Raw genomic sequence first — 26,381 nt, forward strand, 5'->3', positions numbered from 1 at the left:
CGGGTCGTCCTTCTCCTCTTTAGTCTGAATGACACGGCATCTCTGATTTCCATAAAGAACTTCAAATTTTGATTCGTCTGACCACAGAACAGTTTTCCACTTTGCCACAGTCAACTTTAAATGAGCCTTGGCCCAGAGAAGACGTCTGCGCTTCTGGATAATGTTTAGATACGGCGGCTTCTTTGAACCATAGAGTTTTAGCTGGCAACGGCGGATGGCACGGTGAATTGTGTTCACAGATGTTCTCTGGAAATATTCCTGAGCCCATTTTGTGATTTCCAATACAGAAGCATGCCTGTATGTGATGCAGTGCCGTCTAAGGGCCTGAAGATCACGGGCACCCAGTATGGTTTTCCAGCCTTGACCCTTACGCACAGAGATTCTTCCAGATTCTCTGAATCTTTTGATGATATTATGCACTGTAGATGATGATATGTTCAAACTCTTTGCAATTTTACACTGTCGAACTCCTTTCTGATATTGCTCCACTATTTGTCGGCGCAGAATTAGGGGGATTGGTGATCCTCTTCCCATCTTTACTTATGAGAGCCACTGCCACTCCAAGATGCTCTTTTTATACCCAGTCATGTTAATGACCTATTGCCAATTGACCTAATGAGTTGCAATTTGGCCCTCCAGCTGTTCCTTTTTTGTACCTTTAAGGCCCTGTTTACATTATTTCGAATCAGCGGATCATCAGATTAACGTTTTTAAAACGATTCGCGTGCACACAGCAACGTCAATACACGATTCGCGTGCACGCAGCAACGCCAATACACGGATACGCTAATCACATGACTAATTAGACAGCACGTCACATGATCCCAGTGCATATCGGGCATGCGCAAGTCACTCACCACTTGCAAGTGGAAGGATGGCAAGCGAACACCTTCTCCAGCAGATAAACACACCTGGCTGTGATGTTCATGTTCTCACTGAGTTTAAGCGCCTGAAGGAGGTAAACAAGTTGAAATGTGTAAATAAACCTCAGTGCGGCTCAGCGCTTCCTCCTGCGCTCCAAATCACTCCGCCCTGAACAGCAAGTGCCCTCTGGAGGGTGCGCACTCCGGCCCTGCGTAGCTCACAGACCGCGCGAGTGAAGCGCACGAGCAGTGATTCGGTACTGAGCCGCTGTGTGTGAGATCCCAACGCCAGCGAATCAGGAAGGTGGATGTCACAGTGACGTTGTCCAATGACGACGTCAGCTAGAGCTCAGCACAGTGTTTCCGCGTATTCTCAATGTTTACACAGCACCGGACCAGACACGAACTGGATTGAATACGTGGGCTCTGGCGGATTCCCGTTTCCCGGCGTTTTAATGTGAACGGACAGTGCATCCGCGAAGAAAACGAGACAGATACGGTCTAATGTAAACTTGGCCTAACTTTTCCAGCCTCTTATTGCCCCGTCCCAACTTTTTTGAGATGTGTTGCTGTCATGAAATTTCAAATGAGCCAATATTTGGCATGAAATTTCAAAATGTCTCACTTTCGACATTTGATATGTTGTCTATGTTCTATTGTGAATACAGTATCAGTTTTTGAGATTTGTAAATTATTGCATTCCGTTTTTATTTACAATTTGTACTTTGTCCCAACTTTTTTGGAATCGGGGTTGTATTTAGGTCAGAAATCACTGAAACACTGGTAAAATCTATCCTATAATTATGTATCTAAAACCTCTCAGAGACCCTGAAAATGCACCCGAGAGCATCTATTTTCAAAAAAATTTCCAGGGGGGCATAGCCCCGGACCCCCCCTTAGTTTCACTTCGCGCCGTTGGAGCTCAATTGTCTGTGTATTATCATGCCAGAATTTAGAGCTTAATTCTTTTCCGGGGAAAACATATGAGCTCCAAGGTTTCGAGCTGCAATCTTGATATTTCAAATCAGCTGTCTGGTTACAACTGTCAATTATCCAACAAGCTAGTGGACTAATAAACCTGTTTTAAAGAGTTTTATAGGAAACTGTTGTGAATATTTTCTGTAAAATTCTGTGTTAGTAAATAATCCCAGATTTTTTTATTAAAAATAAGCGCTGGATAAAAACCCATGTATCTTATGGAAATAAAGATACAAATTTCGTTATCCGGTGGTCAAGTGTTTATGAGATATGTTGCCTTGTACTTATGATCACGTTCCCTGGGGTGATGTACGTACGTACATGTACGTACGGGTGTTGTATGGTCGTGAAAGCCATCAAAAATCAGGTCGATGCATGAACATGTTCTGTTAAGTATGGAGCTTTGCTCTGTGCACCACGAGCTCTGCCTATTAATATACAGTACTTGCTCGAATATATTACGTTTCTATAGCAACAGCTAACACAGGGATGTGTATGTCAGACCTGCTGCATAAACAGATTTAACAAACACGTGCAGTCATTGATATGGTGAAGCTTTGTGGAAGAGGATGCTTATTTAACATTTAGTCAAGGAGTCTCCAGTGTCAGTGCTTTGTGTCTGGCAGAGGTAAAGCTGGAACTTTAAGCTGTACATTTTCCACCACTGGAAAGTCATCAGGATGAAGGAGTTTGCAATTTGTAGTTTCTCGGTAACATGATAAGCGCTCTCTCTTGCTCGCTCTGTGTGTGTGTGTGTGTGTGTGTGTGTGTGTGTTCTTTTTTTGTCGAACTTCAAGAGTGTGAGGAAAAAAAAAAACTTGGAACAACTTGAGATGTTCCACAACATAACTATAAATTGATTTATAAAAGTAGTATGATGCATCATACTTTTAGAAATATATATATATAAAAAAAGGTTACCTTCGGCAAATTGTCTTATAAAAGATGAATAAAGCTTGTGCTGTTATTGGAAAATAATAAACTTCATAAATAATCACCCTCTCCTTGATTATTGTTCTAGAACATATCCTTTCACACAGTTTTGTGCAATAATTAAGCTGAACCCAGACCCGAGTCAAAAACTCAGGAACATTAACACTGCACTGGAGATTTTATATAATTTTCAGGGAAAATCATCATGAGGGCTATTATAAAAAAAAAAAAAACATATTCGTAAATGTATTATGATTATGTTCCATGGTTTTAGAGGAACATTATTAGATTATAAAAGATAGGAATATTTAAAAACTGGTTTAAAAAGAAAGAAAGAAAAAGGAATCACTTACCTGTATTCTTTCCTTCTGAACTCCAGACGGGGCGATATAAATGTGGTCCCTGTTACAAAATACACATATCCACAACTACATTTACTACATATTTAGTAAAAATATATATTCAAAGCTATCGTTTCGGTAAGAATGATCTGACAAACCCATGTCTAAGGCTTATTCCACCTCCTGTTCCTGTCACCCATCCAAGCTGATAGAAGAGTCTGCACAGCTCAGGGATAAGGATGCGTGGATGCTCTTTATCCTGTAAATAATAACAAATATGACATTTTAGTAGTCACAGCAAGATAGGTCCTTATTCACTATATTACGGTGCAAATGTCTTAGGCACCCTGTTTTATTTTAGTACAAACTTTATCATCATCATCATCATCATCATTATTATTATTTCATGATGTCTACATCATCAAGTCAGTGCAAAAATTTGAATTTCCAAACTCGAGAAGAACTGGTTCTGTTTTCTTCTTTTGGCTGCTCCCGATTAGGGGTCGCCACAGTGGATCTTTCGTCTCCATCGCTCCCTGTCTTCCGCATCCTTCTCTACCACACCTGCCACTTTCATGTCCTCTCTCACCACATCCATGTATCTCCTCTTTGACCTTCGTTTTCGTGTGCCTAGCAGCTCCATCCTCAACATTCTCCTTTCAACATGCTCTGCATCTCTTCTCAGGATGTGCCCATACCATCTCAGTCTCATCTCTCTTAGCTTCATTCCCAAGCTCTCCACATGTGCTGTCCCTCTGATGTGCTCATTCCTTATCCTGTCCAACCTCCCATCACAAACCTTAACATCCTCAACTCCGCCACCTCCAACTTTGCCTCCTGTCTCTTTGTTAAGCATACGGTCTCCAATCCGTACATCACAGCTGGTCTCACTACTGTCTTATACATCTTACCCTTCACTTTTGCTGGGACTTTCCTATCACAAACGACTCCCAAAATCCTTTTCCAACTGCTCCACTCTGCCTGCACTCTCTTTCTCACCTCACTATCGCAGCGCCCATTTTCCTGCACAGTTGACCCCAGGTACTTGAATTCACCAACTTTCTTTACGTCTACTCCTTGCATCTTCACTACACTCTCATCCCCATTCTCATTGATGCACATGTATTCATACTGTACATGTAACATACTCAGTAAAATGTACTAGCCAACTTCCTCATAACACAAATTTTACCTGAGACTACTATTATTTCAATGAACTTAAATGCATCTATATTTAAAAATATGATAAACAGTCGTAAACAGTAATAAATGAAACAAAGTCGATATTTGGTGTGTGATGACCCCCCCAAAAAATAGCAGTCTGAGGTACAGTGAGTGCAGTTTCATAAGGAAATGAGCTGTAGGTTTTACTGAGCATCTTCTGGACATTTTGTCACACTTGCTTTTTATTTCATTATGTTTTTATCTGAAAAGTGTCTCTGATGTAATCTGCTGCTTTATACAGATATTTTTCTGTAACATTAGTTTTCCTACATAAAATAAAATGTTTAGAAATCTGAAATGTTGTTTTACTGACTCCATAAAGCAGAAGTCAGTCAATAAAAAGTATGTACAAAAACAATTTAATTTAACAATGTAATATAAAAATCTCCTTCTCACCCCCGGCGGGGGGGTGGTATCCATGTCATCCTCAAGCTCGGGTCCTCTACCAGAGGCCTGGGAGTTTGAGGGTTCTGCGCAGTATCTTCGATGTTCCTAGGACTGCGCTCTTCTGGACTGAGGCTTCAGATGTTGTTCCTGGGATTTGCTGGAGCCACTCTCCCAGTTTGGGGGTTACTGCCCCAAGTGCCCCCACTACCACGGGGACCACGCAACCCTTGACCTTCCACATCCGTTCCAGCTGCTCTTTCAACCCTTGATACTTCTCAAGTTTCTCATGTTCCTTCTTCCTGATGTTGGCGTCAGCTGGGATCGCCACATCTATCACCACCACCCTCTTCTGCTCTTTGTCCACCACCACTATGTCCGGTTGGTTAGCCAGGATCTGTTTGTCAGTCTGGAAGCTGAAGTCCCACAGAATCTTGGCCCTGTTGTTCTCAGCCACCTTCTGTGGTATGGCCCATTGGCACTTGGGTATTTCTATTCCATACTGGTTGCAGATGTTCCTGTATACTATCCCAGCCACTTGGTTGTGCCTCTCCATGTACGCTGATCCAGCTAGCATCTTACACCCTGCTACTATGTGCTGGACTGTTTCAGGGGCTTCTTTGCACAGTCTGCATCTTGGGTCTGATCTACTCTGGTAGATCCTGGCCTCTATGGCTCTTGTGCTTATGGCCTGTTCTTGTGCTGCCATGATTAGTGCCTCTGTGCTGTCTGTCAGTCCTGCATTATCCAGCCACTGGTAGGATTTCTTGATATCAGCCACTTCCTCTATCTGACGGTGGTACATGTCATGTAGGGGTTTGTCTCTCCAGGTTGTCTGTTCCTCCTCCTCCTCTGCACTCTCATCAGGGTTCTGCTGCCTGAGACATTCACTTAGCAGTTCATCCTTTGGGGCCATCTTTCTGATGTATTCTCGGATTTTCGATGTTTCATCCTGGACCGTGGTCTTGACGCTCACTAGCCCTCGGCCTCCCTCTTTCCGCTTAGTGTATAGTCTCAGGGTGCTGGACTTGGGGTGGAACCCTCCATGCATGGTGAGGAGCTTTCTAGTCTTGATATCTGTGGCTTCTATCTCCTCCTTTGGCCAGTTTATGATACCAGCGGGGTATCTGATGACTGGTAGTGCGTACATGTTGATGGCTCGGACCTTGTTTTTACCATTCAGCTGACTTTTCAGGACCTGCCTTACTCTCTGGAGGTATTTGGCTGTGGTTGACTTCCTTGTGGCCTCTTCATGGTTTCCATTAGCCTGTGGGATGCCAAGGTACTTGTAGCTGTCTTGGATATCACCTATGTTGCCCTCTGGTAGGTCAATCCCTTCAGTCCGGATCATCTTGCCTCTCTTTGAGACCATCCGGCCACACTTGTCCAATCCGAATGACATCCCTATGTCATCGCTGTAGATCCGGGTCTACAGCTGGATCAGCTGGATAGTACAGTGGTAATGCTCACTGACTACGACGCAGGAGATCGGGGTTCGAATCCCGGTCGGGGCAAAACATCATCCAGTAAGGGTCCTTAGGCAAAAACCCCTCATGATATATCAGCCTACCTCAGGAATGAGTGAAAACATAACTGATAGAGTCATACCGGCTCAGACGTCGCCCGGGTCAACAAGGTCTGCGTCAGTTGCTAGGGAACCAGGGCAAACTGATGAGAAATGGGCTACTGGAACAAGACATCGATGGACGAGGACAGAAAATACGGATTTGCTGGAATATATATATATATATAAAAATGTCCTTATTTTTGAAAGAAAAGCACCGTTCTTTTCAATGAAGATCACTTTAAACTAATCAGAAATCCACTCTATACATTGCTAATGTGGTAAATGACTATTCTAGCTGCAAATGTCTGGTTTTTGGTGCAATATCTCCATAGGTGTATAGAGGCCCATTTCCAGCAACTCTCACTCCAGTGTTCTAATGGTACAATGTGTTTGCTCATTGCCTCAGAAGGCTAATGGATGATTAGAAAACCCTTGTACAATCATGTTAGCACAGCTGAAAACAGTTTCTCTCTTTAGAGAAGCTATAAAACTGACCTTCCTTTGAGCAGATTGAGTTTCTGGAGCATCACATTTGTGGGGTCGATTAAATGCTCAAAATGGCCAGAAAAATGTCTTGGCTATATTTTCTATTCATTTTACAACTTATGGTGGTAAATAAAAGTGTGACTTTTCATGGAAAACACAAAATTGTCTGGGTGACCCCAAACTTTTGAACGGTAGTGTATATATATTTTATCAGTGCAATCTGTGTATATACAGAACCAATACAATTCTGTTTATACTATTTTACCAGGGCAATTCTGTATACTTTACTATTTATTTTTATACTTTATTTGTTCTTATTTTTCTAACTCATAATGAGTCAATAGCACCTTCAATTTCGCTGTACCTTTGAATGACAATAAAGACTTATCTATCTATCTATCTATCTACAAGTGCCTAAGACTTTTGCACAGTACCGTATATACTGTATTAGTTGAGTCCATAAAACCCAAATTGAATTAAAACGTTTGCACCAAGTTCTTAAATACTATATACTGATAAATAAATGAAACACAAACATCTTTTTCTAAGTTACCATTAAACAGAGATGTAATGTCACAGATTTTACCACAGTAAACATTTGAAAGTGTTTATTTCGCTTACCAGTGGTACAGTTATATCGGTATTATCCCCATTAAATGTGACAGATGACATAATTTATAATTCACAACAACAGCAATGAGTTTACACAGAGATAAACACTCATACGCCTGGTGGGAACTTCATGAAGCGCTTCCGCCTTTTCTTCTTCGGATTGGTTCACATCCTACGTTATGGAGTTTTACCGCCACCTATCGGACCGGAGGATGGATACAAGTCAAAACTAGAGATGGGCGATACCAGACATCCCAACCTCATCTCATCTCATCTCATCTCATTATCTGTAGCCACTTTATCCTGTTCTACAGGGTCGCAGGCAAGCTGGAGCCTATCCCAGCTGACTACAGGCGAAAGGCGGGGTACACCCTGGACAAGTTGCCAGGTCATCACAGGGCTGACAGACACAGACAACCATTCACACCTACGGTCAATTTAGAGTCACCAGTTAACCTAACCTGCATGTCTTTGGGGGAAACCGGAGCACCCGGAGGAAACCCACATGGACACAGGAAGAACATGCAAACTCCACACAGAAAGGCCCTCGCCGGCCACGGGGCTTGAACCCGGACCTTCTTGCTGTAAGGCGACAGCGCTAACCACTACACCACCATGCCGCCCACATCCCAATCTGACAAAATTCATTTCAGGGAGGTCCCCCATGGACCCTCCCTTTGGGGAAATTTGTTTGTTTGTTTGTTTTGGGTCAAATACATTGCCAGGGGGTACTCCCCCAGAAAATTTTGGATTTGGTTGATGTGATTTCCTGCATTCTGGTGGATTTTGGGGTGGCCTTTTGGAAATGAACAATACCTGAATTCACTCAATACCCTATGTGCACGCCAGAACGTGACGTAATTTCCGCTAATATGTCAGGATGGTTGTAAACATCCAGTAGCCATTGAAAGCGCACACTGTGCTGTCCATAGCTGCCAACACTTCCGTTTTTTCCGGGTTTCTCCCGTATTTCAGACACATCTCTACATGCACTAAACATGACATGTAAATGGACAAAATTATCCTTTCAACAACGTGCAGACAGCAGGTCTAACCACCACTGCTGTGTGCCATTCTGCACAGCATCAACTAGGTCCAATTCTCACCTGAGCTTCCACACCTTTCCAAAGGACTCAGAATTGCAGAAACAGTGGGTTGTTAAGGTCAGGAGAGATCATTTTATCGTCACAAGTACTTCCCGAGTGTGTTCGCGACACTTTGTCACTGATGATCTGATCGAGTCTCCCACTCCTGCTGGACAATGATGACTGCGACCTGGAGCTGTTCCTGTGCTTTTTCATTGGAATAACTATAATATCCGAACCCCACGACTTGGAGTATGGGAAAGAACAGAGCGTCCACCCAACACCGACCCAACAGAGATGCACACTGACCCTGATGATGATGACCCATGGCTGTGTCATGAACATGACTACTGTGCCAGTACTGAGCCTGCTGCGCTTGATCTCTCCCTCAATGATACTTCCATCAGAAGTACAAACACGTTAAAAATAGGCATTTCTAGTAACATGGTTAAACTGAACAAGGACGGTTTGGTTCGTGACCAAAAGACAACAGTCACATCACTAGGCTGCCATCTCAGGCTAGCTAGAATTAATGTTAGCGTCAGCAACTTAACTTCAAAGTTACAGAGGTAGGACGAAACGTAGAACTTGAAACCCTTTTCAAGTTTACTCTGCGGCGTTGTACTTGATGCTCTGATGATACGACGTACATCGTTAACAGTAAACTTTAACTCCAAGAGGCACCTTGTGAACTTCATGGACTCAGCCATAACACTGGCACTTCCGCACACTGGCTGGAAATATCATACCATCCTTACACCAAACGAGGAAGTGATGCATGCACCGAGGCCATTCACTTAGATTCATAGCTGACACCCTGACTTGGGGACTTAGCTGCCCCCAACCCATAACTGACTGACGGAATCATCGTTAGAGGGAGAAGTGCGTGGAAGATGGCGGCCGGTTCATCTCTTCTCCTGTCCACTGCTTTGGCCAAACAGCGCACGCAGAGGCAGGAGAAAACATGCCTCGCATGCCATCACCGCCACATTGCAAGCACGTGCACACACATATGAACCACCAGAGTGCACGTGCGTACACTTGAGCTTTTTTGTTTGTTTTTTTCTTAAACTGGAAATATGCGTTGTGAAATTGGCCGCATCCCAAACCACACTCTACCCTACTCAGTAGTGTGCCACCACACTACAGGCTGCGTGGGCCTGCTATTGTGATGTACACAAGTTTGCATCTGGTCGATAGGTTTGGGATGAAGCTTGCTCGCTTGCTCTAGATTACGTGAGATTGTATGTAATTTGTGGGCATCAGGGAGCCGCTATCAATATGCGGGAGACTCCCGGAAGTTTTGGGAGACCTGGAATGTCTGCGATACCAAACTTTTTCAAGTCGAGCTTGTTCTTCTGATGACAGGTCTGCTCTGATGGCTTCAGCCACCAAAGTTTCTCGGGAAGAATTACAGTAGTGGTTTTCTGTTGCCTTCTACTGGATTATTATAGAGGTTTTCTCCTCTCAACCATTTGCACACACATTCACACCTATGGACAATTTAGAGTAGCTAGTTATCCTAACATGCATGTCTTTGGACTGTGGGGGAAACCAGAGCACCCAGACACAGGGAGAACATGCAAACTCAACACAGAAAGGCCTTCATTGGCCACTGGGCTTGAACCCAGAACCTTCTTGGTGGCACAGTGGTGTAAGTGGTTAGCATGGTCGCCTCACAGCAAGAAGGAACCCAGTGGCCTTTCTGTGTGGAGTTTGCATGTTCTCCGCATGTCTGCGTGGGTTTCCTCCGGGTGCTCTGGTTTCCCCCACAATTCAAAGGCATGCAGTTAGGTTAATATGGGACGGCCTTGGGCTGAGGTGCCCTTGAGTGAGGCACCTAACTCCCAACTGCTCCCTAAGCGCTGTTAGCATGGCTGCCCACTGCTCTGGATATGTGTGTGTGCTCACTGCTTACGTGTGTGTGCATGTATGTGTTCACTGCTTCAGGAATTTCACAAGCGTGTGATGAATAAAGTTCTTCTCCTTCTTGCTGTGAGGCAACAGTGCTAACCACTACACCACTGTGCTGCCGCTTTCAATTCGATACAATACTGATACTTCCTGTTACAATTTTAACGATACCGATACTACTCTTAAATGGGCATTCAAATTACATGACACATGCTGGCCACTACGGCACGGTGGTGTAGTGGTTAGCACTGTCGCCTCACAACAAGAAGGTCCTGGGTTCGAGCCCAGCGGCCGACAAGGGCCTTTCTGTATGGAGTTTGCATGTTCTCCCCGTGTCCGCGTGGGTTTCCTTTGGGTGCTCCAGTTTCCCCCACAGTCCAAAGACATGCAGGTTAGGCTAATTGGTGGCTCTAAATTGACCGTAGGTGTGAATGTGAGTGTGAATGGTTGTCTGTGTCTATGTGTCAGCCCTGCGATGACCTGGCGACTTATCCAGGGTGTACCCCGCCTCTCGCCCATAGTCATCTGGGATTGGCTCCAGCTTGCCTGCAACCCTGTAGGACAGGATAAGTGGCTACAGATAATGGGTGGATGGATGGATGCTGGCCACTAATAATAAATTTATTATGAGACTGTCAATGATGATGTAGCTCACTCCGGCGCTGTCTAGTCCAGAAGGAACAATCTAAAGTGGGCCACCTTGTGCAATTAATGTTGCAAGCTATATATAGAAGCTATATACACCCTAGGAATACCTACCTATTTGCCAGAAAGAATCCAAAACGGAGAGGAATTAACCGAGAAGAAGCGATTCTTGTTGAACTGCTTATTAAGGCTTAATTAGACCATAACTTCATTAATAATTGTAATTAAGCAAATCTGGGTAGAAGTTATTTTAGTACAAAATAGCCCTAGGTACCCCTACCTTCATGCCAGAAAGAATCAAAATCGGTGAAGAATTGAGGGAGAAGAAGCGATTTGTGTGGAAACTGCTTGTTAGGGATTAACTACTCCATATCTTCATTATTAATTGCAATTATGCAAAAGTGGGTTGAAGCTATATGCACTGCAGGCAGACCTACCTTCCTGCCAAAAAGAATAAAAATCGGTGAAGAATTGAGAGAGAAGAAGAGATTTTCGTGAAATATGGACGACGCTGGACAGACGACGCACAACACATGATGGCACTAGCTCATCACCTTTTGGCTAGATTAGTTAATAAAAATAAAAAATAAATAAGTATAACATAAATATGAATATGGTTAGCGCTGTCGCCTCACAGCAAGAAGGTCCGGGTTCGAGCCCCGGGGCCGGTGAGGGCCTTTCTGTGCGGAGTTTGCATGTTCTCTCCGGGTCCGCGTGGGTTTCCTCCGGGTGCTCCGGTTTCCCCCACAGTCCAAAGACATGCAGGTTAGGTTAACTGGTGACTCTAAATTGACCGTAGGTGTGAATGTGAATGGTTGTCTGTGTCTATGTGTCGGCCCTATGATGACCTGGCGACTTGTCCAGGGTGTACCCCGCCTTTCTCCCGTAGTCATCTGGGATAGGCTCCAGCTTGCCTGCGACCCTGTAGAACAGGATAAAGCGGTTAGAGATAATGAGATGAGATGAGATAAAATGTACACGCTTGCGTTTTCTTTTTCTCAATCTTCTTAAACAGGCCATAACTTTTCCAAAACAAACAATATAGACTTTCCTCATATTCAACTATTAGAGCTGTTCAGAAAAAAATAAAATTGTTTGCTACTGACAACTGGAATAGTAACAATATTAAATTCAATTTCATTTCTAACTGTCTCTCACCCTAACCAACAACCTGATACCACACAAATACATTCACTTCTCGGAACTTTACAAAAAATCAGTCATAAATTATAACCAAAAACAAAACGATCCTGATCTGGAAAACTGGGCATCATCTTTTTGTTTTTGCTCTCGTATTTAAATGTTTGAAGAGGTTACATGTATTGCTGCTGTGTGGCACATTCTTGCCACAAATAGTGCATCTCGCCGTACTTCTGTCTACAGATGAAAAGTAGCACCACACCACGCTACGTTTCCTTTCTGCCATTCTAGGTCTCTCATATATCTGTTGCAGAAGTGCAAGCTAGGGTATGCTCCTGCGGCTGCATACTCAGACCTCCAGTAGACATGAGGATTGCACAGTCATGTGACACGGGTCAGCTTATGTCCGGGCTGTTTGGATGCAAACATTATACAAAAGTACTGTAAATATTAGGAAGTGATGCAGCCACTCCTGTTTTTTTTATATATATTATCAGAGGTGGACAGTAACGAAGTACATTTACTTGAGTACTGTACCTAAGTACACTTTTTGAGTATCTGTACTTTACTTGAGTATTTTTTTTAAACTTATGACTTTAACTTCACTACATTTCTATCAAGTTCCTCGTTACTTGTTACTATGAAGCAGCTTTAAAAGTGGATGTTTTTTCTTTTCTTTTCTAAAACGTGATTGTTTTTTTCACAGGTGACACTGAGACAGCCGATCAGTAATCACTAGGGTCACGTCACGTCCATAGACTGTATAAAATCAAGCTCAATTATTTCTCTGCAGCATTAATTGAACACGATCAGTTGATGGCAGAATGGAAGGAAGCAGTTCTTCTGGCGAATGCACACACACCCATGGCTATACCTAGAACCCATGTTTCAGTTTTCTGAAAGGATTAAAGATTCCTTTTGTTTTAAATGTTTACTTTGTTTGCTGAAAACAAACCACATCACGGCCTACAAAAACTCGCCGTCCAACCTGCGGAAGCATATTGAGGTATATAAACATTTTATTCCAAGAGAAAGCTTGCAGTGAAGTTGTCTGTGCTTTTCGAGCTATAGCGATAACGTTGCAATAGCTATGCAGTCTGGTTAGTCAAATGACTTTCTATGGATTTTCCCGCCAAGTTGCCGTAGCCTTGTCCACAGCTAACGTTTACACACAGCTAGTTAATTTGAACACCGTTAGTTAGCATGTAAAAACAGAGTTAAGCTAACTTTTTTTTTTTTTTTGGGGGGGGGGGGGGGGGGGGTCATCTTAATTATTGTTTGTGTCACAATAAAAAAAACCCAATGTGCACCTTTAAAGTGGTAGGCATGTTGTGTAAATCAAATAGTGCTGACCCTCCAAAAATCCATTTTAATTCCAGCTTGTAATGCAACAAAACAGGACAAACACCAAGGGGGATGAATACTTTTGCAAGGCATGTAGTTCTAGTCAGTTTGATTGAACAAGTAGCATTCTAAGAGTGCTGATATTTAGTATAACAGTACTGGTACATTTCACCATTTGTATCACTCCACTTATCTGTGTTTACTCAAGCAACAGTCTGTTACACTGAAACTGTTCCTGAACTTTATACTATGGGCTCTCGGTCTTTCTGTGCATGGCTTCCAGCCAATGTTGGACATATTGTGCCTGAAATGTTCGGCACTCAATCCTAATTTCTTGTTGACAGAACAGTTGTATAAAAGCAATGTCACACTCCTAGTCATGCTGTTGTTTTGACTATCAGAACTCTTGCTTGTGCAATATTGCACAATATGACGCATACGTGCTGAGTCACAGCAGAGTTTCGGCTCGGGTACTTAGTAATCCACAAGATTGACGTTATTGGTGGTATTACCATGAAAGTTGATAGAGGTGAGAGACTTAGACAGAAAGGACTAAAGCACTGCTGCATCTGTCTCGTTAGTAGGGATAAAGTGCTATAATCCCATTATCAACACAGGTAGGCAGTCAAAGAGCATTATGGGTATTGAAGTATTCAGTGTTGGATTTAAAACATTTTAGAGTGCCAAACTTTCATTTTCCAGCACAAAATTAAATGTTATAGGGAAAAAAATGTTTGTATCTGAGCAGCATATTACATAAGAGACCACTTTTCAGATTAAAAAAAGAAAACATAACGAAGGCTCCTGGGTTTTGGTGCAAAATTAAGAAGCGAGTGTGATAGTCAAAGTGTCCAGAAGAACTGTGGCTGGTTCTGTAAGATGCTCAGTAAAACCTACAGCTCATTTCCGCATAAAACTGCACTTGTTGTACCTGAGACTACACTATAAAAAGTTTGACCTAAGGTTACTTAAAAAAATTGTGGCAACACAGTGACACATAATATAATCGAATAGACTTTACGGCTACAATTTTGATTAAAAAGTATTTAATAAATTAAATTTAAACAGGGGCGGCACGGTGGTGTAGTGGTTAGCGCTGTCGCCTCACAGCAAGAAGGTCCGGGTTCGAGCCCTGTGGCCGACGAGGGCCTTTCTGTGTGGAGTTTGCATGTTCTCCCCGTGTCCGCATGGGTTTCCTCCGGGTGCTCCGGTTTCCCCCACAGTCCAAAGACATGCAGGTTAGGTTAACTGGTGACTCTAAATTGACCATAGGTGTGAATGGGTGTCTATGTGTCAGCCCTGTGATGACCTGGCGACTTGTCCAGGGTGTACCCCGCCTTTCGCCCATAGTCAGCTGGGATAGGCTCCAGCTTGCCTGCGATGAGATGAAATTTAAACAGAAAAAATAAGTACATGGTAATAAAAGCAACAGTTGAAATGTGTTGGATTTACTAATAGTATGCCAAATGATGAGCTATATACTGTAGCCCAAAAATATTTAGTAAATCCAGATTAATTTCACAAGGAAAATTGAATATATATTTACTATATATCTGGGTGATATTTATTTTTATTTTTTTCGCGGTCCAGTTTCCATCAAATCTTGTGCTCTGATTGGCTGGCGAGCGGGTCCGTATCCTACAATATGGACCCCGGTTATGGACCTCTGGCGACTCGCTCGTTCACAACAACAACAAACATAGTAACAATTTTTGCCAACATTTATTTTAGCATTTCTCAGGAGAATAGCATTAATTTTACAGCATGGATAGCAATAACGACAGTCTTCATAGCAAAAGCGAGTTTTACTACCCTGAGAAAGAAGAAATAAAAGAAAACATTTCAGGAGAAAGCTAAAAACTGTAACTGCTGCTAACACCGAGCAAAAAACATGGCTGAATCTTGAATGACTCCTATTTGTATAAATAGGACTATATAGGTGGCAAAATGTACTTTTTTTCCTGCCATGGAAGTGCACTTGTATATCGAGGAAGAAGCAATTTGCATTGCAGCCATGAATGAGGATTCAAAGTAGCATTAATTTTACATCATGGATAGCGATAACGACAGTGTTCACAGCGAAAGTGAGTTTTAGTACCCTGAGGAAGAAGAAATAAAAGAAAACATTTCAGGAGAAAGCTAAAAACCTGTAATTTTGTATAAATAGGGGACTACATAGGCAGCAAAATGTAGGGGTTTTTTTTCTGCCATGGAAGTGCACTTGTATACCGAAGAGGAAGCCATTTGCATTACAGCCGTGAATGAGGATTCAAAATGGTGGCTCGCCTCGGTTTTCCCTTTCGGGCGCTCTCGTTTCCTGTTAGAATTTGGTAAAGAAAAAAATAAATATATTACAACCCTGATTCCAAAAAAGTTGGGACAAAGTACAAATTGCAAATAAAAACAGAATGCAATGATGTGGAAGTTTCAAAATTCCATATTTTATTCAGAATAGAACATAGATGACATATCAAATGTTTAAACTGAGAAAATGTATCATTTAAAGAGAAAAATTAGGTGATTTTAAATTTCATGACAACAACACATCTCAAAAAAGTTGGGACAAGGCCATGTTTACCACTGTGAGACATCCCCTTTTCTCTTTACAACAGTCTGTAAACGTCTGGGGACTGAGGAGACAAGTTGCTCAAGTTTAGGGATAGGAATGTTAACCCATTCTTGTCTAATGTAGGATTCTAGTTGCTCAACTGTCTTAGGTCTCTTTTGTTGTATCTTCCGTTTTATGATGTGCCAAATGTTTTCTATGGGTGAAAGATCTGGACTGCAGGCTGGCCAGTTCAGTACCCGGACCCTTCTTCTATGCAGCCATGATGCTGTAATTGATGCAGTATGTGGTTTGGCATTGTCATGTTGGAAAATGCAAGGTCTTTCCTGAAAGAGACGTCGTCTGGATGGGAGCATATGTTGCTCTAGAACCTGGATATACTTTTCAGCATTGATGGTGTCTTTCCAGATGTGTAAGCTGCCCATGCCACACGCAGTAATGCAACCCCATACCATCAGAGACGCAGGCTTCTGAACTGAGCGCTGATAACAACTTGGGTTGTCCTTCTCCTCTTTAGTCCGAATGACACGGCGTCCCTGATTTCCATAAAGAACTCCAAATATTGATTCGTCTGACCACAGAACAGTTTTCCACTTTGCCACAGTCCATTTTAAATGAGCCTTGGCCCAGAGAAGACGTCTGCGCTTCTGGATCATGTTTAGATACGGCTTCTTCTTTGAACTATAGAGTTTTAGCTGGCAACGGCGGATGGCTAGGCGAATTGTGTTCACAGATAATCATTATCTGTAGCCGCTTTATCCTGTTCTACAGGGTCGCAGGCAAGCTGGAGCCTATCCCAGATGACTACAGGCGAAAGGCGGGGTACACCCTGGACAAGTCGCCAGGTTATCACAGGGCTGACACATAGACACAGACAACCATTCACACTCACATTCACCCCTACAGTCAATTTAGAGTCACCAGTTAACCTAACCTTCATGTCTTTGGACTGTGGGGGAAACCGGAGCACCCGGAGGAAACCCACGCGGACACGGGGAGAACATGCAAACTCCACACAGAAAGGCCCTCGCCGGCCACGGGGCTCGAACCCGGACCTTCTTGCTGTGAGGTGACAGCGCTAACCACTACACCACCGTGCCACCCTGTTCACAGATAATGTTCTCTGGAAATATTCCTGAGCCCATTTTGTGATTCCCAATACAGAAGCATGCCTACATGTGATGCAGTGCCGTCTAAGGGCCCGAAGATCACGGGCACCCAGTATGGTTTTCCGGCCTTGACCCTTACGCACAGAGATTCTTCCAGATTCTCTGAATCTTTTAATGATATTATGCACTGTAGATGATGATATGTTCAAACTCTTTGCAATTTTACACTGTCAAACTCCTTTCTGATATTGCTCCACTATTTGTCGGCGCAGAATTAGGGGGATTGGTGATCCTCTTCCCATCTTTACTTCTGAGAGCTGCTGCCACTCCAAGATGCTCTTTTTACAGTATACCCAGTCATGTTAATGACCTATTGCCAATTGACCTAATGAGTTGCAATTTGGTTCTCCAGCTGTTCCTTTTTTGTACCTTTAACTTTTCCAGCCTCTTATTGCCCCTGTCCCAACTTTTTTGAGATGTGTTGCTGTCATGAAATTTCAAATGAGCCAATATTTGGCATGAAATTTCAAAATGTCTCACTTTCGACATTTGATATGTTGTCTATGTTCTATTGTGAATACAATATCAGTTTTTGAGAATTGTAAATTATTTCATTCCGTTTTTATTTACAATTTGTACTTTGTCCCAACTTTTTTGGAATCGGGGTTGTATTTAAAATGTTTACCTTTAAACCACTCCAGTGTAGCTTTAGCAGTATGTTATGTAGCACTGTCGCCTCACAGCAAGAAGGTTCTGGGTTCGAACCTCACGGCCGACAGGGGCCTTTCTGTGTGGAGTTTGCATGTTCTCTGCGTGGGTTTGCTCTGGTTTCCCCCACAGTTTAAAGACATGCAGATTTGGTACAATGCAGATTTGTAAATTATTGCATTCCATTTTTATTTACAATTTGTACTTTGTCCCAACTTTTTTGGAATCGGGGTTGTAAATAACATATATATATTTACCAGTTATCAGGGTGAAATTAACATAAGCTTACTAAATATCTGGATAAAAATTATTTGGATTCACCGACTTAAATTATCAACTCATAATTCAGCACATTGTTGCTTAATTCACTACAGTTACATTACTATTCATTTATATCCGTACCTAAATTGTTTAAATTACAGTTTTAATTGGTATCACAGGACTTTAAAACTTCAATATTATTGCATGCCACTTTGTTGCCAAATTTGTATTCTACACAAAATCATGTATTTTTAGTATGACAGCTTAATTAAGTTGAGTCAGTAGAACAACAGGCATAAAAGGAACAGCAGGTAAACGTTTATTTGCATCTAAATATGGAAATACAACATTTTCCAAGTGCAAAATACAACAATAAAATACACAGAGTGGATATAAGACAGTAACTGTGTACAGTATTGTACAGTGTGTACAATAGAATAAACTGTATTCTGGCAATCTATTTGTCAGTCATGTTGATAAAGGTGTAATCTTTTGTGCTACACCATTGGCTTAATTGTCCACAATTTACGTTTTACCTGACAAATTGCACTTAAATTCCAACAGTGTTTTCAGACTGCAAAAAATACTTTTTAAATTTAAATTGCTAAAATATGACTGGCTTCAACAATTATAGTCATGTGCAAATTCAAGTTCCTGAATTAAAATATGTAAAATCTGCATCTCTGGTGGACACATTGGAATCTCAGAGTACAGGAACAGCTGCCTGCGCTCAAAAACATGATGCCACTCCTATGGGGCCATTATTGTACCGAGACAATTTACAAATATGAGTGGATAGTTGTGTAACTATATCTCAATCCATGTGTATTTAATCAGAAAAATCAAAAGTAAAAGGAGCCAATTGAGAGGCAAAATGAGTTTACAGATTTGTCACATACAGTTGTGGTCAGAAGTTTACATACAGTGACATGAAAACATTCTAGGCTGAAAACATATCTGTTTAGTCAGGCCTTTTGTTAATGGTGTTTATGAGGTAAAGGAGTAGATCTGGACGGTCCTCAGACATAGAGTGTTTTGGTAAACTGGGGTGTATGGATGCTGTCAGTCCCCCATTCGCTCACTCACTCGAGTTTGTTGACGGTGTAGTGGCTGCTGCTTTATGTCCCAGGGCTCCCTCATGCCTGTGTTACCTTCTGGCTCTCTCCTTTTAGTTATGCTGTCATAGTTAGTTTTGCCGGTGTCCCTGCTTGTACTCAGCGCAAAATGTATACTGTACCTACTTATTCAGGTGACACTGGGCATACCTAACAACCTGTGTTTTCTCTCTCTTCCCCCCAAAAAAATCTGTCCCTCTGAGTTGCATGTCAATCCTGGGATCGAGATGCTGACCTCTTCTGTTCCTCGGACCTGCCTGATCCATCCTGGTGCCCTGTGTCTGGTTGGAGTCTCATCACATCGCTCCTGTAGAGGATGGCCCCATGTGGACAGTTGAAAGTCACACTTGGAAGACACTCTAGACACTTACAGTAATGCTTTTATGGCTGAGGACTACAGTTGACTTGCTAACTTTAGGACTGCGGTTGTCATGAACAGTTTTGCACTCAAGTTTCCATTAATGAAGAGTTTATAACATCAACAAAACTGACTTCATGTTAAAACTGTTAATGTTATAGTCATGTTGCCTGCTGTTGTCCAGGTGAGGATGGGCTCCCTTTTGGGTCTGGTTCCTCTCGAGGTTTCTTCCTCGTGTCATCTGGGGGAGTTTTTCCTTGCCACCGTTGCCATGGGCTTGCTCATTGGGGATAGATTAGGGATGAAATTGGCTCATGTCTTGAGTCATTCAGATTCTGTAAAGCTGCTTTGGGGCAATGTCTATTGTTAAAAGCGCTATACAAACAATCTTGACTTGACTTGACTTGACTTGACATGAATGTCATCTTTGATATGAATGCCATGGCTTTGGGCTTTCAGTAATTTCTTTGAACTGTTCTTTTTCTGTGGCAGAATGTACAGCATACATCTTTAATAAAAAAAAACTAGAATTTGGTGCACAAGTTTTAATTTTCTTTGGGTTTTCTGAAATCAACACCTGGTCAAAATTATACATACAGGGTAAAACATATACATACAGCACACCTAATATTTGGGTAAAATGTCTCTTCGCAAGATTCACCTTGACCAAACATTTTTGTTTACCATGAACAAGTTTCTGGCAGAATTCTGGTTGGATATTTTATGACTCTTCATGGTAGAATTGGTAGAGTTCAATTATTATTATTTTTTTCTTGTCATGGACTCAACTTAGAAGCACGGTCCATATATTTTCAATAGGGTTGAAGCCAGGACTTGTTTTAAGCTTAATGTTAGCCTGCTTTATCCTCCACAACCAGCTCTGATACGTGTTTGGGTTCATTGCCCTGTTGTAACTCTCAAGTCCCAAGTCGTGTTCAAGTTTCTGATGGTTTCTGCTGAAGAATTCTGAGGTAGTCCTTCTTCATTATTCCATCCACTTTGTGCAATGAACCAGTTCCACTGGCAGCAAAACAGCCTCAGAGCATGATGATTCATATCCAAGATGAGATTCATGTCACTGTATGTAAACTTCTGACTATATATGTATGTACTGACCTATGCATGTATATTTGTCTACACATTTACAGAGCTATATACACTTGTACACAAATCCGAATACAGATTTATAGATTACTGTACACATTCACAAAACTCTGTACATATTTAAAGAGATTTTTTTACACATTTGCATATCTTATTACACACACAGATTGAGATACAGTTACACAACTATCCACTCACATTTGTAAATAGTTTTGCTACAATAATGGCCCCACACACTCCCCTCAATGATGACCTGATCAACAATTAACAACACATTCAACAAAGCCTTGAAGGTAACCTTGAGACATGTTTTGACAGTCACTTAACAATTCCCTTTCAGTCACAAGGGTCAGTTTTCTTAATCTGCTGTCCTTTGGGCTGGTCACCGTCCCATAGTGAGTCTTAACGACAAAACTCACCATCTTTCCCTATCTTCAGCCAATTGCGTGGTCTCATTGATTGGAAAACCTGTCAGCTCCTTGATGTTATCGACAAATCTGATCTTTGCCTGCCGCGTTTCCTCTTACCAGCTACTTTTCCTTGCAAAATTATCTTTTCTAGATTGTCACCCTGCTGTCTAGAACGATGACCAAAATACGTCAGTTTGCGCAACTGAATACAGTTTAACAGCGATCGCTTTCGTACACCGATCTCATTTAACACCCACTCATTTGTTTTGCGATCACACCGATGAGATATGCAGGAATCTTTGGAGCACCATACTGTAACTCAAACGACAATATTCGGTCTTTCACTGCTCAACTCAATTCCCAAGATTCGCATCCATAAGTAATCACAGGGAATATTAGTGTTTTCATAAGCCTGATTGTAGTGGCTTTTGTGACAGATTTATCTTTCCATATCTCAGTCATGTTTGTCACTGCAGATTTTGCCATGGCAAGTCTCCTCTTCACTTCTTTCAGACTACCATGATCATTTACAATGAGAGAGCCAAGAAAATTGAAGCTATTGAATATTTCAATGTTGGTACCGGCAACTGAAATCGTACAATCTTCAGCATTTCCTATTATCATTGCCTTTGTTTTTGCCGCATTTAGATATAGACCAAGGTCAGCACTAGCATCCTTCACTCGACCAATTAGTTTTTCTAGCTTCTCTTTAGAGTGAGCAATGAGAGTGGTATCATCTGCATAGCGGATGTTGCACAAACTTCAACTGCCAATCAGGTTTATCAAGGGCCTTTTTCATGATATACTCCACATATATATCTCATCTCATCTCATTATCTCTAGCCGCTTTATCCTTCTACAGGGTCGCAGGCAAGCTGGAGCCTATCCCAGCTGACTACGGGCGAAAGGCGGGGTACACCCTGGACAAGTCGCCAGGTCATCACAGGGCTGACACATAGACACAGACAACCATTCACACTCACATTCACCCCTACGGTCAATTTAGAGTCGCCAGTTAACCTAACCTGCATGTCTTTGGACTGTGGGGGTAACCGGAGCACCCGGAGGAAACCCACGCGGACACGGGGAGAACATGCAAACTCCGCACAGAAAGGCCCTCGCCGGCCACGGGGCTCGAACCCAGGACCTTCTTGCTGTGAGGCGACAGCGCTAACCACTACGCCACCGTGCCGCCCCACATACATATATATATATATATATATATATATATTGAAGAGAATAGGTGATAGAATACAACCCTGTCACATACCTTTACCTATTGGAAACCAGTCTGTCTCTGAAGTCAGTTCTAACCGCTGCTGATTGATTTGCATAGTGACGAGATTAAATGGATGATGTGATCGCTCACACCTGTTTCTTTTAGGATTGCCCAAAGCTGATTGTGGTTGACACAATCAAAAGCTTCAGAGTAATCAATAAAACAAACATAGAGATTATGTTGTTACTCACAGCATTTCTCAGTTATCACTCTGATGTTATTTATCTGATCCCACATGCCTCTCCCTTTTCGGAAGCTGGCTTGCTCAGGTGGTAGTTCCTTGTCTATTTTTTTTTTTTAATTAAGCTAGTAGCTTATTCTTGAGCCTGTTGACTTTGGGGCACAGCTTTGAACAATCCAGCTCAAGGAAGAGTTTCTGGAAGACTTCAAATGTGTACCTGAGGTCCTTGAGATAGGCAAGATTCACTATGTATGCCAACCCAACGACCATGGAGCAAGCCCTTGGAAAGTTACCTAGAACTTTCATGCCCTCGACCACGATGCTGATGTAGTTAGGACCCTCTGACATAGTAGTCTTGATGCTGTAAATTTCCATCCCTTGGACAGCAAGGTCCTGTGACACACTGTCTTCATCAGCATCCTGAAACAATAATGTTTATTTCAGACTGCACAGATTCTATGAAACTCATCCTGGATCTTCATTTAAATAACCCAGTAGCCTCTGAGAGAAGAGTCAAACTTGTCAGACACCATTACAGTAGATTTGTTCCCATAAAATATGGCAAATTACACATTTAACATGAATCTATGTAGATCCTTTTATTTTAAGATTATTAATTGTATTCTCCTTTTCATTTACACCTGACAAAGACTCTTAGTGGTTGAAATATTATCAGGCAAATTAATTAGAAAGAATAAATATTGGCTATACAGATACACAGTGTGACATACTAACATAATATGTACACTGCAAAAACAATAAGGCAACATTTTCCAACCACTTTTGTAAGTTTAGTCAACTAATGGTATTTTTGAGTAAGGAGAACTTAATAATATGCATTTCGATGTATGCAAAAAGATTAAGTTGCGTTTAAAGAAAAAGCCAAGAAATTGAGTAAAATCAATATAAAAAACATCAGCATATTAAACACACAAGACTTAATTAAAATAAGTAACATTTAAATGAAAAAATAATTTTTGTACTCTATTTTATTAATTTTGACCAATTCACCCTTTCTTTCTTTTGAAAATGGAAACTCATCTCATCTCATCTCTAGCCGCTTTATCCTGCTCTACAGGGTCGCAGGTAAGCTGGAGCCTATCCCAGCTGACTACGGACGAAAGGCAGGGTACACCCTGGACAAGTCGCCAGGTCATCACAGGGCTGACACACAGACACAGACAACCATTCACACTCACACCTACGATCAATTTAGAGTCACCAGTTAACCTAACCTGCATGTCTTTGGACTGTGGGGGAAACCGGAGCACCCGGAGGAAACCCACGCAGACACGGGGAGAACATGCAAACTCCGCACAGAAAAGCCCTCGTCGCCAGCCACGGGGCTCGAACCCGGACCTTCTTGCCGTGAGGCGACAGCGCTAACCACTACACCACCATGCCGGCCGAAAATGGAAACTGCTTAAAATAATTAGTTAGCATAATAATAAAAAAATCAAGACATATCAAATTCCAACCTTTATTAAATCATTACCATATCAAAACAGTGGCAATGAGCTGGACAGTATAAACAGTCAACATCCATATTTAGTGCATATAATGCATGACCTCAACTTTTTAAAGTGCTGCGTAGAACACCTTCACAGTACAGTTTTCTTTTTTTAACCGTATACATATTATTAAAACATTTTCACAAGCCATATCCAAACCGTGTCAATAAGCTGGAATGTCTTTACATGGTAGGATATACCGCAGCCACCGCACCTGGCAGGCATTAAGGCCTGCTCCTTCTGTGTGGTGGCTAGCATAGAAGTCGGTCCCCTCAGACGTCTTCAACTAAAAACAGAGCTGCACGACGAAGACCTGTAGACTTCACAGGGTTTTCAAGTGGGCACCCCACCTCACCGGTGTTTCGTCAACAAGCCCACGCCACCTCAGTGGGGCTTGACAGCAGAACCAGCATCCTGGAACTGCTCCCTCTGTCATTCAGGAACCTGCCATGCAACTCTGTCCCCCCTCTTCTCTGCCAACCTGGCTTAGCCACCGGTCACTTCTTTTTAGCCACAGCCACCTGGATGCCTGTTTCGCCTGCTTCGAGATGCTGTTCACCAAGTTCTTACGGGTCACACCCCTAACCCCAAGCTGTCCTAGTGCTCTCCAAAGGGACTGCCCTGGGAACCCCCTGCAACCCACCTCCACTGGTAGGTTCCAGGTTCTCCACCCCCTCTGCTGGCTCTCTACAAGGAGGGGCTGGTACTTCCCCAGCTTGCGTTCGTGTGCCTCCACAATCCTCTCCTCCCAGGGTACCGTTAGCTCTATCAAGGCCACCTGTTTTGTTGCATGGGACCAGAGCACAATATCTGGTCAAAGGCTGGTGACAGCAATCTCTTCAGGAAACCTGAGTTGCCTACCCAGGTCAACTCTCATTTCCCAGTCCTCTGCCGTGCCAAGAATACCTGCACACCTGTCCTCCCTGCCTGCCTTCTCCCCAGGCCTGAGAAAGCTGATGAAGCAGGGCCCTTTGTTGTGGGCCTTGATTCTTTTCCGCTTCCTCGCCTTCTCCAGGCCATCGGCCAGTTGCGCCAGCACTTTATCATGGCGCCACCTAAACCTTCCCTCGATCAGGCTTTGCAGGATGACAAGATGTGCTCCAGGTTTGCTGGTCTCTTACACCGTGCGCAGAAGGGATCCTCTGTCAGCCTCCACCTTTGCAGGTTAGTTGGTGTTGGCAGCACATCATACACAGAACTCAGAAGGAACTTCAACCGATGCCCCTCCATGTTCCAGATGTCCTTCCAACTGAGGTATCTTCCCCGGACAGTCAAGAATATCAGTATTTAGTGCATAAAAGAATGCATGACCTCAGCATCTCAAGTTTTACTTAGAACATTCACAGTACAGTTTCTTACTAAAACAATTTAACATTAAGATGATCTGTACTTCTGTAACAATTCACAAGCAGAACACCTTCACAGTAGTGTCTTTCAGTGTGTATATGTTGAAACATTTTAACTTAAACAACTCACAGATCGCTCCTTCTGACCAGCTGGAGCTTCACAGTGGGGCAATTTAGTGTGTATAAAACATAAAAAACTTAACAATTTACACACCAGAAACGATGACCTGCAGCTTTGTATAAAACCTGAACAGGACAAACCGTTACAACATTCTGAAGAATTCCACTCAGTGTACAATGTATAATGATTTTGAACAGACACAAGAAAATAGCGGTTCATAAGTGCAAGCTGACAGTCATGGCTGACTGCCTAGGCTTGTTCTTCCGTTGCTGCAGGTGGGCGGGTCGTGATGTTTTACGTCTGATATAAACGTTTAAACTCATCTCATTATCTCTAGCCGCTTTATCCTTCTACAGGGTCGCAGGCAAGCTGGAGCCTATCCCAGCTGACTACGGGCGAAAGGCGGGGTACACCCTGGACAAGTCGCCAGGTCATCACAGGGCTGACACATAGACACAGACAACCATTCACACTCACATTCACACCTACGGTCAATTTAGGGTCACCAGTTAACCTAACCTGCATGTCTTTGGACTGTGGGGGAAACCGGAGCACCCGGAGGAAACCCACGCGGACACGGGGAGAACATGCAAACTCCACACAGAAAGGCCCTCGCCGGCCCCGGGGCTCAAACCCAGGACCTTCTTGCTGTGAGGCGACAGCGCTAACCACTACACCACCATGCCGCTCACGTTTAAACTGAGTTTTGTTAAATCAATTTATGTTGAAGTCCAATAAAATTAATCTTATCACATAAAAAAGTAAGTTACGAAAATATTCACACTTTTTACTTATA

The 26,381-nt window shown here is 42.6% G+C and overlaps 1 protein-coding gene across 1 annotated transcript in view; it reads right to left on the reverse strand.

Moving 5' to 3' along the window:
- Nucleotides 1-7,540, reverse strand: part of apip (APAF1 interacting protein) — a 47,005-nt gene extending 39,465 nt beyond the window's left edge. Inside the window, exons 1-3 of the mRNA XM_060912077.1 lie at nt 7,398-7,540; nt 3,274-3,374; nt 3,128-3,176 (exon numbers count right to left, since the gene is read on the reverse strand). Of these exons, the coding sequence (XP_060768060.1) occupies nt 3,128-3,176; nt 3,274-3,374; nt 7,398-7,448 (201 nt within the window). The 5' untranslated portion in view covers nt 7,449-7,540. The remainder of the gene's footprint in view (nt 1-3,127; nt 3,177-3,273; nt 3,375-7,397) is intronic.
- Between the last annotated feature and the right edge of the window lie 18,841 nt (nt 7,541-26,381).

This window comes from Neoarius graeffei, chromosome 27, assembly GCF_027579695.1.
Source record: "Neoarius graeffei isolate fNeoGra1 chromosome 27, fNeoGra1.pri, whole genome shotgun sequence".
Taxonomy (NCBI): domain Eukaryota; kingdom Metazoa; phylum Chordata; class Actinopteri; order Siluriformes; family Ariidae; genus Neoarius; species Neoarius graeffei.